Consider the following 20,449-nt stretch of genomic DNA (forward strand, 5'->3'; position numbering starts at 1 on the left):
CCATTTTTTTACTCCCTTATTAATATTTACTAATTTTCTGCTTTTTAGGTTTGTAGATATTAAACAGCAATAATTAGATAAACGAGTATATTGGCTCATAGGAATAATTTTCAATTGTATAAATTATCAAATAAACAAACGGATATTCACACACGCGAACGCTGTGTTTTATTAGGACACGTAGAGGCAGAATTACATTGCTTAAATTTTTTTTTCAGCTCCAGCAAGATCGCACAGAACACCTCTCGAGCCTTTTAGATTTCAGTACAAGAGAAAGGCCACATTTCAAGCTGCAATGAAGCTCACTATCATTATCGGTCAATGCTTTGGTCTGAATCCAGTATTGGGTGTCTGTGAGATTGATACATCCAAACTAAGGTAAAAAGTACATCTGCTCATGGTCTTAGTAGACATACTTCTACATTACCACTTGAAGGTAGTAAAACCCTTTGTAGTTCGACTATGGAGACACCATCGCCAAACCTATTCCTTACAACAGCAATACTCAGCGCTAGTATTTTCCACTTTGGATGGATGGAAGGATGTGATAATGGAGACATATTTATTAGAGTGTTTACAACTTAGTCCTCAAGAGTAGCAGCGCATCTGTAGTCGTCTTAAGGTTGGAATTTAATTTATTCTAGAGTTGATTACTGATGTCCATGGACTGACTATTCGTCTGCTACTTCAACGTTATAAAAAGAAAATAAACTTGTGTAACATTTCCTAGGCGAAAAATTATCATACTTCTCACTAGTAGGATACATTAATATCTCGTCACATTGAACTTATTTCGTTCAATGCTACCGCAAGGTGTATAGATTATCAGGCTCATGTGTCCGGTGTAATATCCTTAGTCTATCATCACTGGCCGATTGCCAACAATTAGTAGGAACGGTATTAGCACCCTTCAAGAACTTTGTTGGAGCGTCGCCAATTCAAATGTAAGCGTTGCAGTGCTTGGTATTGTGTATAACACAACTGGATTCGAGTGCTTGAAAACAATCTTGGTTTTCATAAAGTTTGTAAGGAAATGGGGAATAAATATTCTGTACCCTTACCATGAGTTCTTACGTTTTGACAAATATGACTGTTTTGGTATTTGTTTACGTATTGCCCATACAATTCCAGCGTCCCTAGCGGATTGTATCAGAACTATAGTGTCAGTAACGTTACATTAAATGTCTAAATTGACAAAACGGCGCTTTATGTTTTGACTCTCTTTTTTGCGAACATGTGAGGCAGACAAAAAAACTTGAGCACTTACTTATTGTTACGTTTACTCAATCTACTACAGCAAACGGAACAGAATAATGGATTGATTAAACGTAACGTAAAATTGTGGGATGTTTTGAAACCTCATGATAAGGGTACTGTTCTTTTAATTGATATTACTGATTTTTAAGAAATTGTGTTAGGCATCATGGAAATTTGTCCATAAATAATCAACTCCAGATAAGATTGAATTCTTATTTCAAGTTGACTATAAGCATTGCTCTTGCATTCCTCTGGTCTGCTATCTGTAAGGAATAAGCTGGAACACCTTAGAACCAGAAATGAATCTTTCTTCTCACACCTTACAAAAAAAAACACAGCAGCACTCAACACTGCTGTTATCACGCAGAAATAGGTGTGTAGATAGTTCCTCCGAAGTGAACCCACGATGGGTTTTACCATCTTCTAAATATACTAATGACATTTATACTTATTATCCGGAAAACGAGATAAAACCTAGAATCACGTCCACAACTAATAGCTTTCTGGAAGCCGTTTATACAGAAAACAAATTAGAGGTTGAAACTGTTTGGTATGATACAGGGCAGTTATTTATTTTAACGCCAGTATTTACTGCCAGTACGTGCAGACTACCTTCAGTGAGAAATTGGCTTGGAGTATCAACACTTTATCTATAAATTACCAAGTTAAGTACCTAATGGTATATATGAGAATATATTGGTGAGAGTTTTCATTGGTCTAACCACGTTTACTTATTTAGTTGAGGGGTGTAACTATTTACTAACGTTACCTACCAAATATCGAAATTGGAAAACATTCAGTATGAAGAAATTGTCGAATGTCGATCTTTGGTAGGCAAAACATTGGATAGATTGTTATTAATAACGATTGGATAGATTGTCATTATTAATAACGGGCGTGAGACATGACAAATTTTACGTAACAAAAATCAATAGTATCTAGCGTCAAATGTTCTGAATGATGATACGATGCTCCCAAAGACAACGCCATACCTATTTATGCTGCATAGCATCAATTTGATGATGTTGTAAAGTTATTTGTAAGGTATATTAAAAGATTAAACGATTTCTACACTCACAACCCCACACTTGAATTCCCTGTATCGTGGGTGCCATGGTCACTCACAGACACAAATACACAAGCACCCAGACCCAGAAATCTAAATTCATGATTTAGATTTCATCATTTCTACGGTGGTAGAATCCTTTGTGGTTCGACTCCGGCGGCACCATCGCCACACCTATTTCTATCTAATAACGGCAGTGTTAGGCGCTGCTGTGTTCCGGTTTGAAGGGTGTGGTAATGGAGACAGACTTTTCCGAGGCATTCCAGCTTAGTCCTCAGGAGTAGCGGCGCATCTGTAGCCGACCTCAGGTAGGAATATCTAATCCTATCTGGGGTTGATGACAGATGTCCATGGGCGGCAGTAGCCACTTACTATCAGGTGGACTGCATGCTCGTCTGCTACTCTTATATTATAAAAAAAAAAAAAAATTGATTTCTGTCTGGCCGGGAATGGAACCCGGGACCCTCTGCGCGTCATACCGGTATGGTGACCGCTCGACCACGCGGGTCGTCTCATACTGCTTATGTACTTAGTTCTTACATTTCAATGTTGTAGATGTTTATGGATAGCAATACTTTAGATATAAACCATTTTTTTATGCTTCACTTACTCGTTTCATACTTTTCTTTCGTTTTCACAAAAAGTTGACTTTATGAAGTTATGATGTCACGATTTCGCATTTCCTATTTGTGTTAAATTATCAAATTATTTCGCAGGTTTACGTATTTCTCCGGGAGGTGTATTTACAGCATCATTTCCATTATTGGACAAGGAGCGTTGCTTCTGTTCTGTATTTTAAGATTCGTCCGAGATTCAGATGCTACTCTTGCATCAAATAGTAAGTTACTAGTTGTATAGTATTTTCTTTTAATTGTTTATATTGTTAGCAATATATCCAAATTATTTAATTATAGTAGTGTTTGAATTAATTATTTTGTGTTATTTTCATGACGTTTTATTTTTATAATAATAAGTGCCCATTTATATAGTCACTGGCTTTTTTTTTATAATATAAGAGTAGCAGACGAGCATGCAGTCCACCTGATGGTAAGTGGCTACTACTGCCCATGGACATCTGTAATCAACCCCAGATAGGATTAGATATTCCTACCTAATGTCGGCCACAGATGCGCTGCTACCCCTGAGGACTAAGCTGGAACGCCTCGGAAAAGTCTGTCTCCCTTACCACGCCTTTCAAACCGGAACACAGCAGCGCCTAACACTGCTGTTATTAGGTAGAAATAGATGTGGCGGTGGTGCCGCCGGAGTCGAACCACAAAGGGTTCTACCACCTGGCTGTATCGGTTATAAGATTGTGTGCATTAGCATTAAAAAAGTAAAAGAACGCGCTTGGCGCGAGACTTGTATTTTACGCGGGAATAATAAAAGTTGTAAATTGAACCAAGAAAGTAATTTATGTTATTAATAATATGTTTACAAAATGTGATATTAAAATCCTTGTCTAGCCTTGTTTAAGTGCTCATATAAACTGTGTGGTGTTGTAAATGTTCACAGATAATAGTGAATTATTTACACATACTATTTTAGTTCTAAGGTTGGCTAATACGTCACTATTTAAGAATTATGTTTTAATGTGTCATATAAGTCTTTCTCTTGATAATAAATCATTTCTGTAGAAAATAATGATAACGACACTCGGCAAGATTTCTACAACATAATTTAAAGTACATATTGTCATTTACATACCCACTAGCAAACAATTCAATTTATATTCAGCAACTGAGCCCAACCCAATAATATTAGTAGCAATTCTAATTTACTAATACAATATGTACTGGACTTACTGGACCGGAAAGAACATTAATTCGGAAACAATAGCACTCAAAGCAGTATTGAATAATTTGATGAGCAACTTTTTATAATTGAAACAGTCTTCATTAGTAGTATATCTATGATTAAAATCCTTTGAAATCGGAATATGAAACGCCATGAATATGCATACTCGTAAGTTTCAAAATTGAATCTCTGAAATATGATTAAGGATTTAAATTCGTTCTCTTGATTAGACGCTTTCTACGCACAGCCCCACACTAGGATTTCCTGTGTCGTGAATGTGAAGGAGTTGTTGGATAACATAAACAAACTTCGGAGATTAATCTTCTTATATATAAAATTATCGTGTCAAAAATGTAGTTTCCGTACTCTTCTGAAACGGCTTTACCGATTTTCACCTTTTATATGCATATTCAGTAAGTCTGAGAATCGGCTGAGGAGGCCAGTAACATTTTTTTTATTTATATGGCAACACAACGTTTGCCGGTTCATCTAGTAGTGATATATTACATGGAATCTGTACACTATATAATACATTCACTTGACAGATTGACTGAACAAGTCAAAGTGACACATATATTTAAAAAGAAAATTAATTTACATTAAGTTTATACATATATCTATTATACATACATTATACATATATACATATATATGAAGGTGGTAGAACCCTTTGTGGTTCGACTCCGGCGGCACCACCGCCACACCTATTTCTACCTAATAACAGCAGTGTTAAGCGCTGCTGTGTTCCGGTTTGAAGGGTGTGGTAAGGGAGATATACTTTTCCGAGGCGTTCCAGCTTAGTCCTCAGGGGTAGCGGCGCACCTGTGGCTGACCTCAGGTAGGAATATCTTATCCTATCTGGGGTTGATTACAGATGTCCATGGGCGGCAGTAGCCACTTACCATCAGGTGGACTGCATGCTCGTCTGCTACTCTTATATTATAAAAAAAAAAAAAAAATCTTCAACAGAATGTCATGGACACGCATATAGATGAATACACAAACACCCAGACCCAGAACAGAAATCTATATTCTCAATCAATGTACACTTACTTGTTTTGCTAAAATTCAACAAGTATAGTCCGCGTAAAACTGCTAGTCCGCTCTGAATATCGAAATGAATCGCGTCGCCATAGCAAATTGTATGACTACACTTACTCGCAACCACTTCCGACCGGACTAACAGTTTGGTCTTAGAGTTCGCAAATTTGATCAGAATCGAATGAAATGAATTCCTCCTCCTCCTTGCTTCGTATTCCTCATTACTGAGGGTCGTGACCTCCTCCATGAATTGCACTTGATTGCACAATATTGCGCCACTGGGCTCTGTCCTCAGCAGTGTGCAGAGCATCGTACAGCTTCTTTGACTCAAGGGCAGCGCGAATCTGGTCTGACCATCGCATAGGGCTGCGACCACGAGGTCTTTTTCCTTCTACTTTTCCGGTTCCGAGATTATCTCCTTGCTTCCTTGAGATGTGACCGAAATATTGTAGGATCCTCTGAAGACACGTAGTGGACAGCCTGGTCTTTTTTTCGAGTTGTTTCAGTATGGATGCGTTTGTTCTGTGGGCTGTCCAAGGGATGCGTAGCATTCTTCTCCAGCACCACATTTCAAACGCATCAATGCGACGTCTGTCTGCTGTCCTGAGAGTCCAAGATTCTGCGCCATACAGAAATATGGAGAACACTAAAGTGCGAACCAGCCTTTGTTTCGTTTTAACTGAGACACTTCTGTCCTTCCAGATTCGCTTCAATTGTGTCATGGCATTTTTGGACATGCCTATGCGTCTTCGCACTTCTGTTTCGCAGGATCCATTGTTGCTGATGGTTGATCCCAAGTATGTGAAACTGTCAACTACCTCTAAATTGAGTGTATCGCTGAGTGTAGTTTTTGAAGCGATCAACCACCAAGATTTTGATTTTGGATCTGTTTATAAATAGGCCTAGGTCGTTCCTAACTCGCTCTATCCTCTCCAAGATGGTCTTTAGCTCCTCTTCATTTGCAGCGAGAAGGGTCGTGTCGTCTGCATAACGGAGATTTGATACTTTCACCCCGCCCACGCTGACACCACCGTCCCAGTCATCACAAGATTTACGGATGATGTACTCTCCATTTGCATTGAAGAGGATCGGAGATAAGATGCAGCCCTGACGAACACCTTTTTCAAAACTAAAGGGTTTCGACAAGCATTTTTCCACTCTGACGGCTCCTTGGCTGTTGTAGTACAGAGTTTGGAGGAGTGCTGTAAGATGTCGTGGCACGCCTAGCTCGCCAAGTACCCGCCATAGATGTTGCCAGTTTACGCAATCAAAGGCCTTGCTATAATCGACGAAGCATAATATCACCGGTGTGTCAAATTCGTATGCCTTCTCTATGATCTGTCTCACGTTCAGGATTTGTTCGCGCGTCCCTCTGCCCTTCACAAATCCTGCTTGCTCCTGTGGAATCTGCCAATCTAGGTAGTAGCGAAAGCGATAATTCACAATGTGCAAGAGGATTTTGCTGGCGTGGGATATAAGAGAGAGTGTCCTGTAGTTGTCACATTTCGTTGTTGCTCCCTTTTTGTGTAGGGGTATGATTATAGATTTTGTCCAGTCATTAGGCCATACGCCGGTGCGCCAGATGGATTTGCAAATCATGTGCAAGATGCTTACTCCTTTCTCACCTAGGGCTATGAGGACCTCCGCTGTAATATCGTCTGGCCCTGGTGCCTTCATTGGTTTTAGTCGCTTTAGAGCATCTGCCACTTCTGAGCGGATAATTTCTGGCTCCAACTCGAGTGCTCCCCATTCCAGATCTGCATTTTCGTTGTCGCTACGTGGGCTGGAGTACAACTGGGAACAGTAGATACGCCATGCTTCCGCTACGCCCTCGAGATCATGAATGAGATGTCCATCATTCCCTTCAATTGACCAGGCTTTGGGCTTGAACTGCCTTGTGAGCAGCCTGACTTTTTTGAAAAGGTCTGCTGTGTGATATCTGAGGGAATGGTCTTCAATCTCGCGGCAGATGTTTCCAAGATAGTTGTTCTTGTCTTCTTTGCAACGACTATCAATTTCGGCGGATAACTCTGAGTAGACTCTGTTGAAGTCATCATGCTCCATGGACCTTGCCTTAAGCTCTTTCCTGCGTTGGATAAGCTCCCACGTGTGCTCTGAAATCCACGTCTTTTTCTTCTGGTCTGCTATCCTACCCTGAGTGATGTCCCTTAGCGTGTCAGAAATTTGTGACTTGAACACCTCCCATTGTTCATTAGCACTGTTGTGTTGTTCTGGTGGGTGTTCATTCAGCTTTGATTCCATAGCTGTACGAAAAACTGCCCTTTCAGGGCCTTCTAGCTGTCTTGGTTTCCTCACTGCTAATTTGGGTGACTTCAGACGGAGTGCGAGAAAAGCTACGAGCAAGTTGTGGTCAGAACCGCAGTCGACTCCAGGGAATGTCCTTGCGTTTGTGACAGATGACTTCCAACGTGCTCCGATGAGAATGTAATCGATTTGGTTCCTGTACCTATCTCCGGGAGACTTCCAAGTATACAGGCGCCTTGGGTGATGCTGAAAACAGGAGTTGAGAATGGTGAGACTCCTTTCAATGCAAAACTCTAGAAATCTCTCCCCTCTATCGTTTCTATCTCCGAGACCGTATCTTCCAACTATTTGCCGTATGTGGGTATCAGCATCTGTGTTGCCTATCTTAGCATTAAGATCGCCGAGAATCATTGTGATCTCCCGGTTGGGTAGTTGATCCAGTACTTTTTCCAGCATCCCATAGAACCTATCGATTTCCTCTTCAGTTGATTCTGAGGTTGGCGCGTAAACTGCAACGATGTTAAGTTTGCACGGTCTGGCGTCCATCTTTAAAGTTATGATTCGATCTGAAACAGGGTTGTATGCGAGGACGTGCGCGTTGAGTTTGCGTGGTACAGTGATGCCCACGCCATTCACACTGGAATTGTCGGCACCTGCGAAGTACATGGTGTTCCCTGCGTCAGTAGTGAAATGGCCTTGGTCACGCATGTGTGTCTCGCTGACGCACAGGATACTTAGCTGGTGTTGTTCCATTTCTTTCTCCACGATGTTCAGTTTTCCTGGTTTTAGAAGTCCTCTGACGTTCCAGGCTCCAATACGAAGATGGTTACGTATTGCTGCTTTCTTGGCTATGTTGAGTTTTTCACCAGTAGCATTTCTTCCTGCAGGGGCCCGGTGAGAAACCCCTTCGGAATCTTCGGTAGCCAATTTCACACTACCCAGCCCGGTAACCGGATAGCGCCGATTGTCAGTCGGGTCGCCAGACGTCTCCATATGCGCTAGTTGTGATTTCATGAGGTGGTTTTTTGGGAAAATAATCACGGTGGACTCCCGCGTCCTTCCGTATCAATATTTTAGAGAGGATTTAGTCTCTCACGGCCATTGCGAACCGCTCCTTGCAGAGTTTCCAGGTTATTTAACCGCCGCCCGGTGCTCGGCGTTGACATTTTACGGCAGGTAGGTCTCCTCTGAACCAACCCTCCTCTTTTCTCACCCGGGCTTGGGACCGGCCATGGCAGAAATGAATTCATCGAATGAAAATTTTGTTAAGCAAAAAGTATGAAAGTGTTTCAGCTTACATCCCTGGTCAGAAACACATCTAAGTGATGTATTTATGTTTGCGTATTCGTCTTTGTGTGTCCATTACACCCTATTCATAGGAAATCCCGGCGTTGTTGCTATAAATGGTGGAATTTTCAATCCCAGTAACCATATTTTTGACGTTCATAATACACCCATACACACAACACACCATACACACATGCAATCATAGATAAGTATAGATATCTCACAGCCTTGTAATTGAAGGAAGCCATTAAACAATTTAAACGTCTGACAATTCTGTCAGCCCTTTAAATTGCCGACATGCGCCGTTAAGACACGAAATCGAAGAAAAAGTGAAGAAATGTCGTTTCATTCGTAAATGATCTAAAAACTAAATTTTTTTAATATTTTTCAAACACGAAAATAGATGACAGTGACAATTCTCAAAAGGTTACATTTTCTTTTTAGGAGCGAGTAATCCTTACTAATATATGCAAGCAATACAATCTACCATAGGTATTGATGACGTTAAAAATATTTTAATCAAGCTTGGATAATAAGGATTTGAATTGTATTGAATTCAATTTAATTCATCGTATTTTTTCGTCCCTTCCATATCTTTACAGTCGAGCTGTAAAATACTCTTTGGAAATACAAAAGACAATAAACTCCAAACAAACTGTTATGACATGTAATTAAACGCTTTATAAATAAATAAATAAATGCTTTCTTCACTCACAGCACCACACTAGGGTTTCCTTTGGATTCCCTGTGTCGTGGATGCCATGGACACACACATAGACAAATACAAAACAACCAGACACAGAAACAGAAATCTAAATTCATCATTTCGATATCTTATATTCTTATATCTTAGATTCTTATTATATTTAGCGCAAAGGGTCCGGGGATCGAACCCGGGACCCTCTGCGCGTCAGACCGGTATGGTGACCGCTCCGCTACGCGGGTCGTCTTTAATTTAATTAATTTGTTTTCCAGCGTTCCTGGTATTCTACGGTTCAAACTTCATAACCGTTCTTCTCTTCTTACGAATTGCTACGAAATGGCCTAAGTTGTGTCAAATCATATCAAAAACAGAAGCATCTGATCCCTGCACCGATGTAGGAGTTATCAGAAAATGCAATATATCTTGCGTGCTTGTCTTAATTTTGGCTATCAGTAAGTTCCAATTGATAACGAGTTTATTAGACTCGCATTTTTTAAATACGAGTAATTATTATTTCAGTTATTTTCTCTTTTGTTGGTTACAATTTTAAGAGATCCGTATCCAAAGGGTACAGAACTTAAAAATGTTATTACTAAGCCTCGTCTGTCCGTCTGTCACAGGCCTATACCATTTAGGTTTAGATTTAAAAAAGTTTATTCTCATAAAAGACGGTTGTCACTTACATAGTTAGGTACAGTATTAAGAAGTTCGTTGTCGCAACGTAATAAAAGAGTATACCTATGTGACGCATTCTTTATAATTTGTTATTTCCATGCTTTTAAGCCGTCAGATATTACTTTACCATGTATGTTATGTAGTTTTTTTGCGCTGCTTAATCTCTATAGCGAAACACCTTCCGAAGCGGTGATAGTTTGTTGACTTTAAAAAAGTATTCTATATGAATCCATTTTGAATAAATGAGATTTGATTTAATAAAAATACTTTGCAATGAAACTAAATCTCCCTATTTACACTTTTTTAACTTAATTACAGTAGAGCATGTCCTCTCTGATCTGTCGGGGGCAGCGTTAGCACTTGACTGTCACCCAAACAACCGTTACGAGGCGTTCATCAAGAACAGCTTTCCTTGGGTGTTCGTGTTCCTGCCTTACAACTATGTTATAGCGTTTTTATCACAAGTAAGTAGCTATAGGCTCATTACGATTTATATTAAAGTCTAATCACAGTTTTTTTACTATTAAAATTGAGAGAATAAATTGAGACATTTTACTAATCAATAGTAAAATATCTCTATTAAGCGATAATTTTAGTCTAAAATGATCTAATCATAGTATCACAGCAGAGATTTAGGCACGAAGTAATTCTGTTACGACAGCATTACTACTGTACCTATTATTGTTTCCTAGCTCAAATGTAGAGCGGGACTTTGCTATCAACAGATAATAAAAAATGAATTAGTAGAATTAATTAAAAATATGCCTGGCAATTAACTTTTTAATAACTATTTTAAGTACTAGAATACAGAAGTTTAAAGTTAGCAATATAAAGTCTTACCACACCAAACAAACAAAGCCACAAAAGTTCTAAGGAATTACCTACAAAGAAAACAGCATTTTATCTTTGCCTTATTGGAACTAAACACATCAAAAATGTTCATACTCTTTCAGATCCTAAACATTCAGTGCACATTTAACTGGAACTATGCTGATCTATTCGTAATCTGTATCAGTTTTTACCTGACGTCGAGACTTGAACAAGTCAACCGTAAGATCGTGGCAGCTAAAGAAAAGGTAAACAGGTTTCTTAAGGCATTTACGATTTTCGACCGCACATACCTACTGATCATTTACGCCAATCAGGAAAACATTGAGTGCATCACATGACGCATACAAAACAAGATAATATCACTAGTGTAGTCATTAAATTCAGTTCAATTCTATTTCAAAAGTAGTGCAGCCTAGTCGTTGGAACTCGGCCTTTCGATCGAGTGGTCGGAACAAACCTCTGATTTTTCAAAGATATGCGCGTATTAGAAATTAATTATCTTGCTTTAACGGTGTAGGAAAACATCGTGAAAATATCTGGATCTCTAAGATATTTAAAAAAAATCTCAAAGGTTTGTAAAGTCTATAAATAAGCACTTAGCCAGCGCGGTGCACTATGGGAGACCCGTGGTAGTGCGTCAGTAATGGGTTGACGACGACTCATTCAATCACTCCGTCAACCCATTTAACCTTAGTTTATATATCACGCAATGAAGTTTATTTCATTTCATTAAAAACTTTAATCTTAATTTGAAGGTGATAGAACCTTTTGTGGTTCTACTCCGGCGACACCACCGCCACACCATTTCTGCCTAATAACAGCAGTGTTAGGCGCTGCTGTGTTCCGATTTGAAGGGTGTGGTAAGGGAGATATACTTTTCCGAGGTGTTCCAGCTTAGTCCTCAGGGGTAGCGGCGCATCTGTGGCCGACCTCAGGTAGAAATATCTAATCCTATCTGGGGTTGATTACTGATGTCCATGGGCGGCAGTAGCCACTTACCATCAGGTAGACTGCATGCTCGTCTACTCCTATATTATAAAAAAAAACTTTAGTCTTATCATTTCACAACTACGAACGGTATAGATTTATTTCGATCTATGGTATATTCTCGAGTTCCAATGACCACTTACCTTCAGCTGTTGTTCCATTGTTTGACTTGTTTCTTCATTTTAAAATCAAAATAGATGGACAAAGACATCAATTATTAGGCCCTATTAGTGGCCAAGCGTAGGTTCGCGTAGAGCGGAAGTTGAATTTACCGCCCCGAGGAAATAGTCGGAAAATTGAGTTTCAAAGCTCTTCCTGTTTAAAATGCACCTTACATACTCGTAATACGAATAACCTGAGTTTACCGCCACAAATGGCAAACTGCGCCGCTGACCACGTTTATATCTACAGACATTGAATGTATCAGACACAGGCCGGCCGGATCAGACAAAATCGTGTTGTTCTAAATAATATTTTGACAAGCATGTCTGAAACCATGTGTTACCGTAGATTCGTCAATACACATTGTATGGAAGAAAAGTTTTTGTCTGTCACGGCACGTGTCTGTTACGCTCTATGTCTGAAGACGTTTGTCTGATGCGCTCTATGTCTGTGGAAAAAAATGTATATGAATCCTTAGTCACCATCGCGAATGGATCATAATGAAAAATAATTAAAGGTGGTAGAACCCTTTGTGGTTCGCCTCAGGCAGCACCACCAACACACCTATGTCTGCCAAATTGCAGCAGTATTAAGCGCTGCTGTGTTGTGGTTTGAAGGGTGTGGTAATGGAAACATATTTTTCAGAGGTATTCCAATTCTGTGACCGAGCTCAGGTACGAATCTTATCCTATGTGGGGTTGATCACAGATGCCCTTGGACAGCAGTAGCCACTTACAATCAAATGGACTGCATGCTCGTCTGCCACTCTAAAATAAACATTAATTAACGTATTTTGGCCTTCAGAAGCCGCCATCATCATTCTGGCGCGCAACACGAGAAGAATACAACCGAGCCACGAATTTAGTGAGATGTGTCGATGACGTCATAAGTGGAATTATTTTCATAACTTTCGCAAATAACCTGTTCTTCATCTGTCTACAGTTACTCCATACTTTATCGTAAGTTTTGGTATACAAAAAATGTGTCAGTAATATTATTGTAGATATTATAAGAATGTAACTCTTTGTGGTTCGTTGTATGGTACCATCATCAGCATATTTTATAGTACTGCATACTAAGTCCTCAGGGGCAGCAATGCATCTGTGGTGGACCTCACTTAGGGCACTAATCTTATTTGGGGTTGATTATAGATGTTCCCGGGCGGCTGTGACCAATTACGATCAGGTGGACTGGACTGTGTGCTTATTTGATACTATATACTATATTGTAAAATAATTGGCCAAGTTAAACTAGCACATGGAAGGACCGTACTTCCTACCAATATTTTCATTATTTTTTTATTTTTAGTAAGTATTTAAGTACCAAAATCTTTACTATGTATATTATAACTGACATGCATATGAGGCAACTATCGTATTCATCAGGATTGCCACATGTATAATCGGCTTCAGGAAGAACACCTGTTTTCTATACGACCATTTTTCTACAGGCACAGCCCCACACTCGGTGTCTGTGGCACCCACGACATATAGGCGAATACAAAATTACTCTATAACCAGACCCATAAAAGAGATCTAAATTTATCATTCAGATATCTGTTTGGCCAGGGATCGAACCCGGAGTTCTCTGCGCATAAGACCAAAGCGCATAAATCAAAATATAGAGTTAGTGACAGATGCGGAAGGTGGTAGAACCCCTTGTGGCTCGACTCCGGCGGCACCACCGCCACACCTATCTCTACCTAATAAAGCAGTGTCAGGCGCTGCTGTGTTCCGGTTTTAAGGGTGTGGTAAGGGAGACAGACTTTTCCGAGGCGTTCCAGCTTAGTCCTCAGGCGTAGCGGCGCATCTGTGGCCGACTTCGGGTAGGAATATCTAATCCTATCTGGGGTTGATTACAGATGTCCATGGGCGGCAGTAGCCACTTACCATAGGTGGACTGCATGCTCGTCTGTACTCCTATATTATATAAAAAAATATGCTTATAGACGACAGTGACTACTTAACATCAAGTGGACAACACATTCGCTTCTACCTTGTAAATAAAATATTTATGGACTATAAACTGATTCACAGGGATGGAATACAAGCTACCCCGTCGTGTAGACTCAAGGACGTGGACGTGAGGTAAATATTAGTACTCTACAATTATGTTAAACGCAGACCTAACACATAATTATGTTTGCTTGGGAAATATACACTTGGAAATAGGTTTGTAGCTAGTGTTTTATTTGCATTTATTTATTAATGCTTAAAAAATAAGTAATGAAGAGATATTTAGTAAGTAGAAGCAATAAAGTAAGATTTTTGTTGTTTTAAAGACACAATTTTGTTAATAGTTTTCTTCATTGAAACTTACAACTAATGGAGATTACATTAGGAATTTCGCATATCTTGAACATTTATAGCTTCAAGGACTTTTTTTTGTATTATAGTATTTCTCTACGATCCGTAGTGGCAACAAAATGAAGCAATCTGCTTGCCATAATATAATTAATTGCTTTTAAATGAAATATGTTAAGAAATAATATGTTGCTACAAGGCGTTGGAAACATTTTATTTCGATATAACATACGTAAAAGGTGCAGTTTACATCGACACATAGGGTATTATAGAGGTATGAATAATGGATAAACAGATTATAGTATGGCACAAACTTGTAACATATTATACTAGTTATATTTATAACGTTATGTTCCCTTAAGCTTCTACAACTCCTTTCTTAAAATATCAATACCAAATTGTTACACATACATTCCTGCTTTACTTCTATCAACAGGCCATTGAAAGGTTACGAGCAAGCAATGTATTTCGTGTACTCGTTCATTTTCCTCGTGCTACGATCTCTGGCGGTGTCGCTGGTAGCAGCCCAAGTGCACACATCTAGCAAGAAGCCCGCATATGAATTGTATGAGGTTCCGTCGTCCGTATATTGTGTGGAGGTATGAAGTAATTTCTGACATGTATTTTGTATCATGTGTGCACCGCTTATAAGATTCCAGGAATAAGCTTAGAACATGTAAGATGGCTTGAGGTTTAGAGTTTAGGGAAGTGATTTATTCGTTACGATGTAGTAGAATCCGTCGAATAGACTTGTCGGAAAATATTGATATTTCGTTATTATCGGTTCAATAAATCGTAAATTTTAACTAAACAAACTTAATTTTCATAATTAACATTTAACAAAAAAAGATTAACATTTAGATATTCTCCCAACTATCGAAAAGGTATATCGATATATTTTTTCAGAGCGTCAAACTATTTCATTTATGAGAAATATGTTGATTGGTAAACCCAATCAACTCAAACTCAAGTGGTTGATTGGTGCCCAGCGCGGTAGACTATGGCTTAATGCTTCTCATTCTGAGAGGAGACCCGTGCCCAGCAGTGGGACAGTAATGGGTTGATGATGATGTTGATTGGTAACAATACAAGCATACCTTGGCAAATATATTGTACATTAAGCTAAATATTAAATTCTTAGAGCTTCGATATTATCTTCCATATATCGATAATTGTAATAATATGGTCAATGCCAAATTCAAATAATATCGATACTTTTTTGCATTAATACTATCCCTACTTCGTCCGACTGAGATGACACACCGCCACATTTTTTTTGTCGAATAATAGCTGTGTTTACCGCTGTTGTACTCCGATTAAAATGTTCGATAAGAAAGAGGCACTTATACTATTCCAACTTGAGCGGACCTTGGCTGACATCAGCTAAAGCTCCCATCCTCTTCTTTTTACCACGCTTTTATTAGCTTGACCTGTATGTATGTAACGGAATCTTTGAACTCAAATTTTACGCACTTTGATCGGTCCGATTCATTTAAAAATGTTGAACAATTGTCAAGAACCGCTGACAATGCACGATCTTAATAATTTTATCCCATTCTCCTCATCAGGATCGTCAGGAATCAGAATTAACGATTCTCCTAGTGTGATTTTACTCTTTAAACTATAATTATTTATACATAAATCTAGCAGTAAGAGACCGATAAGGGAAGATGGGCTATCTGAAGGAAAAAAGGCGCCTACAGACATTTGTAACAGCAGAAGCCGACTTCGGAGAGCTCTTTTTGCACCTTTTTGAAGATTTCCATGGCACTTCAGGAGCATCTCGTGGCAAAAATCTAAAAAAATGATAAACCACCTTTCTCTTACAGATACAAAGGTTCCTAGACCAAATCCATGGCGAGACTGTGGCGCTAAGCGGTCTCCAATTCTTTAACGTGAAAAGGGGGTTGGTCTTAGCAGTAAGTACATTATGTCAAAGATCGGTTAAGTGCAAGTCGAACTCGCACACGGATTGTTCCGTACCACCAAATTTTTTTGTTTTTTGTATTTTAGTATTTTTTGTTATAGCGGCTAGTATTGTACATACTTTGTAAAAAAATTAAGTGTCCATTTATTACGGTTCAGGAAATAGAACCCTGTCGTAGATGTACAGACAACGAAGTCTTAGTAATAGGGTTCCGTTTTTACTTTTTGGGCACGGAACCCTAAAAACAATATCCTACATACTATAGATAACAATATCCCAGGGGTTTAAAATCACAATTCCAGCATTTAAACAAAGTTATGCTTCAAATTCTCACTTTACTGGTTTACGGAAAACACGTCATAGTTTAAATGATCTCTTGAGTTTATATTTCGCGGGAAAATCGTGGTCGTTACAAGTAATTCGCCCCAAGAATTGTTCTGACGCGATTTAGAAGTGCATAGCGACTATTACGATATTGTGGTTTAATTATGAGCGTTTTTATTATTCATACTTTGAATTCTTAAGTTTTAATGAATTTATAATCCATTTTTTATTTAAACGATATTCAATAACTTAAAATATTGCCTAAATAATCTTTCTGTGAATTGAACATTTACAAAAACCTTTAATTTACAATAATATTTAAATTGAAGCTTCTTTTAAGATTAGTTTTATAAACACAATTTAAGCACGTATAAACAATTTTAAATAAAAAATATTTTAATTAATATCGCAATAAACGCGTTTAATTGTACAATAATGGCGTACACAGCAAAATAACGCTGCATTTTAAGTGGTCTTTTAAACTTCCGAATTAAGAACTTATTTTTTAATTAATACAAGCTTCCAGTCTCAATGCATTCTTAACTTATAAAAATAATAATTAATAAGTCAATATTATTTTAAAATCGCATTCCGCTAATCGCTAGTAACTTAAACCAAAAATGTATTTACCCCAGAGACCTCAGAGTTGGTAATTAAATAATAACGTGGAGCTCAGTGGTAGTTTCCTCGGAATGAGAAGATAACCGAATAGAGCCCTAATGTCGAGACCTGCACTTTCTGGTATTACGTTACTGCAGAAATTGAATATCAAATCACGATTATAGAAACCAAATATGAGTTTAAGTGGCTAAACAGGTTGTTCAATTTGTGTGCATACTCCTTCTATGTACAAACGAAAATAATGCCTTAAAGGTAATATAACGAATTGTATTGAAATAGCGATTTAAATTTGATGGGTCTGGTATGAAGTGTAACATAAGGATATCAGTATACAGTGTTCTAGAATAGTTATCAACGCATCAGTGATTTACCACTTACTTACCGCCACTTACTCACCGACACTACTAACCACTTAATATCTCTAACTCTCACTTTGCAACCTAGTAGAGACAGTAAATGATATGTGCATTCATATTAGCACCATTGTGTATCGGAACAAATACAGCAGCTCTCTTTCATTAAATATCTTCGTAATTTCTTTTCCTCTCCTTTTCTCTTCTCTTCTCCTCTCTCCCCCTCTTTCACATGTCATACATATCTATCGTTTCAATCAAAGCCTAGTAGACGTCTATTTAGTTATTATGCCCATGTTCCTCGGCCAAGATTACACTGCAAATTAGTTAAAAGGTATTTTTCTTTGCTCCACTTCACCCAGCCAGCTGAGGAATGCTAGGATTTTAAACACACATTTAACTTCCAGCTTTAAACATTTAATACAGAATACAAGCGGCTCGATGCGGCTTTACGCGAGGATTCTAGATTTTTAATGAAATAGATACACATTTTACAAATATTTTAGGGTAAAAAACTATGTTGCGCACTTTAACATTCATAGTGATTTGTTTTATTTATATCATTTATTACAACTTGTCACTTTCACTTTATATTTTAGTCTTTTTATTAGGGTGGCAATGATTTCAACATCGGGTGAGTGGGATTAGAGATGGCCACTGACTCAAATCTTTCCGAAAAATCTATGTTTTTTCGAAATGCTCATACGCTTGCTCAATCACTCGTATATAAAGAAGAACACAAGCGATAATAATATACACTTGAGGATTTAAAGTGAAAGCATTCATTCAAAATTATTTTGAAAGATCTTGAATTTTGAAACAAATTACATTATTACATTTTTTAGAGATTTAAAAGAATGTCGTTCATCAATTCAAAGACTTTTGTGTACAGTACTAGGTCTAACTATAGCTATCTATCTTCATTCACGCATCCGTTCATAGTCAACCCCTAATAGATATTATATTAAAAATAGAAACGGGAATGAGTTATTGCTTATCCATGAGGAACATGATAAGGAATCAATGGAGTGTATTCTGTCTGATATAATTCTTATTTTTGTAACAAAAATATTACTAACCTGAAGCAGAAATACTTCAGACTTTAGTTATTAGTACACTCGCCGACACAATAAACCGCACAATAACTTACATATTTTTTAATCTTTCGTAAACGCAAATAAATTTGTCGAATATTGTTTTTTATTTGTATTAATTATTATTGTACCAATGAACAACAACAAAAAATATATTAAAAAAAGTGCAGAATAAAAAATACAGAAAAATACCTTTTTCTTGAAAAAATACAGAAAAGTTTAATGTACGAAAAACATTTATCCATTATTTGTATCTGTCTCACGATACACATTTACTGCGCTCCAATAAAAACCTTTCCCTATTAACTCCTTCTTCTTCTTCATCATTCTTTAGTAAATCTTTTACTTCAGTGGCTGTGCGCCTATGGAATGCCTTACCAATTACTATCCGACGTGCGCAGTCACTGGATTCTTTTAAAAATCAGGTAAAAGAATTTTATCTATCACTATAATCTGCTTCCTAGTTACTCTGTTATTTTTATACTATTCTATTATTTCCTACTTTATGTATTCTCCTCTTTCTTTCCTTTTCTTCCATTCTTTGCTACTCTAGCTGCTGATATATTTAAAATATAACTCTCGCTACATTATACTTATGTACACCCCTACCCTGGATCTCTTTTTATACATTATTACTTTCTTCCTATTTGTAAACGGTTGCCTGGAAGAGATCGCTATTTAGCGATAAGGCCGCCAGTTGTACCTTTAATTAATTTTTATTGTGTATTTCTGTTTGTCACTATAAATCTGGTGTACAATAAAGAGTATTGTATTGTATTGTATTGTATTTATTTTTATTTACTCACAAAATTTTCAATTGTTGCCTCCCCTAGTTCTAATGACTTCCTGGAGACTATTCGGATGTCTGACTGGAGAATGATGTACCACTGTTTTTTGTCACCACGCCTCTTAAACCACAACACAACAGCATTAAACCACTGTAAAAAGATAGTAGAACTTTTTGTAGTTAGATTTTGGCCATCTCCAGACCATATTCTTATACCAGTAAAGCTCTAGTGTGTTCAGGTTTGAAGGTCGAAGGGCGTGGTAAGGAAGACACATTTAAAGCGTTCCTTAACCCTAGTGGTAGCAACGCACCTGTGTCCAATTTCAAGTAGGACTACACTCCTATCTAAGATTGATTATAGATATCGCTCACATGCTAGTCTACTATATATTTAAAAGATTAACCTTTGAAAAATCTTATTAATTGAATTGAATTTGAAGGTGGTAGAACCCTTTGTGGTTCGACTCCAGCGGCACCACTGCCACACCTGTTTCTACCTAATAACAGCAGTGTTAGGCGCTACTGTGTTCCGGTTTGAACGGTGTGGTTCCGGGGCTTCGCTAGGAGACAGACTTTTCCGAGGCGTTCCAGCTTAGTCCTCACGGGTAGCGGCGCATCTGTGGCTGACCTCAGGTGGGAATATCTAATCCTATCTGGGGTTGATTACAGATGTCCATGGGCGGCAGTAACCACTTACCCATCAGGTGGACTGTATGCTCGTCTGCTACTCCTATATTATAAAAAAAAAATTGTAAATTATTTTTCATTTTCAGATCGCAGGAACAATAGTGACCTACGAGTTGGTTCTTCTACAAGTGACTGGAGTTACTCCAACCTCACCACCACCCACAATCCTAACAAGAAGCTCTTAGACGCATGATGTAATTACATTTATTTTCAGCAAATAGCCTATGTAATGCATCTATTATTATGTGTTTATGTAATCAAAATATATATGAGGCCATAGAG

General features: G+C 38.1%; 1 protein-coding gene across 1 annotated transcript; it reads left to right on the plus strand.

Annotated features, from left to right (window-relative positions):
- Positions 1–274: 274 nt before the first annotated feature.
- On the plus strand, positions 275–20,352 carry LOC140747542 (gustatory receptor for sugar taste 64e-like). The gene is made up of 10 exons (XM_073080052.1): positions 275–378; positions 3,040–3,161; positions 9,689–9,868; positions 10,410–10,555; positions 11,045–11,167; positions 12,876–13,030; positions 14,108–14,158; positions 14,811–14,973; positions 16,204–16,293; positions 20,254–20,352. Exons 1-10 carry the CDS (start codon positions 296–298, stop codon positions 20,350–20,352), a joined length of 1,212 nt encoding a protein of 403 aa, XP_072936153.1. The 5' UTR covers positions 275–295.
- The last annotated feature ends 97 nt before the right edge of the window (positions 20,353–20,449 follow it).

The sequence above is a fragment of the Epargyreus clarus genome, unplaced genomic scaffold, assembly GCF_041222505.1.
Source record: "Epargyreus clarus isolate Ecla_fem2 unplaced genomic scaffold, WU_Ecla_fem_2.2 ptg000014l, whole genome shotgun sequence".
Classification (NCBI taxonomy): Eukaryota; Metazoa; Arthropoda; class Insecta; order Lepidoptera; family Hesperiidae; genus Epargyreus; species Epargyreus clarus.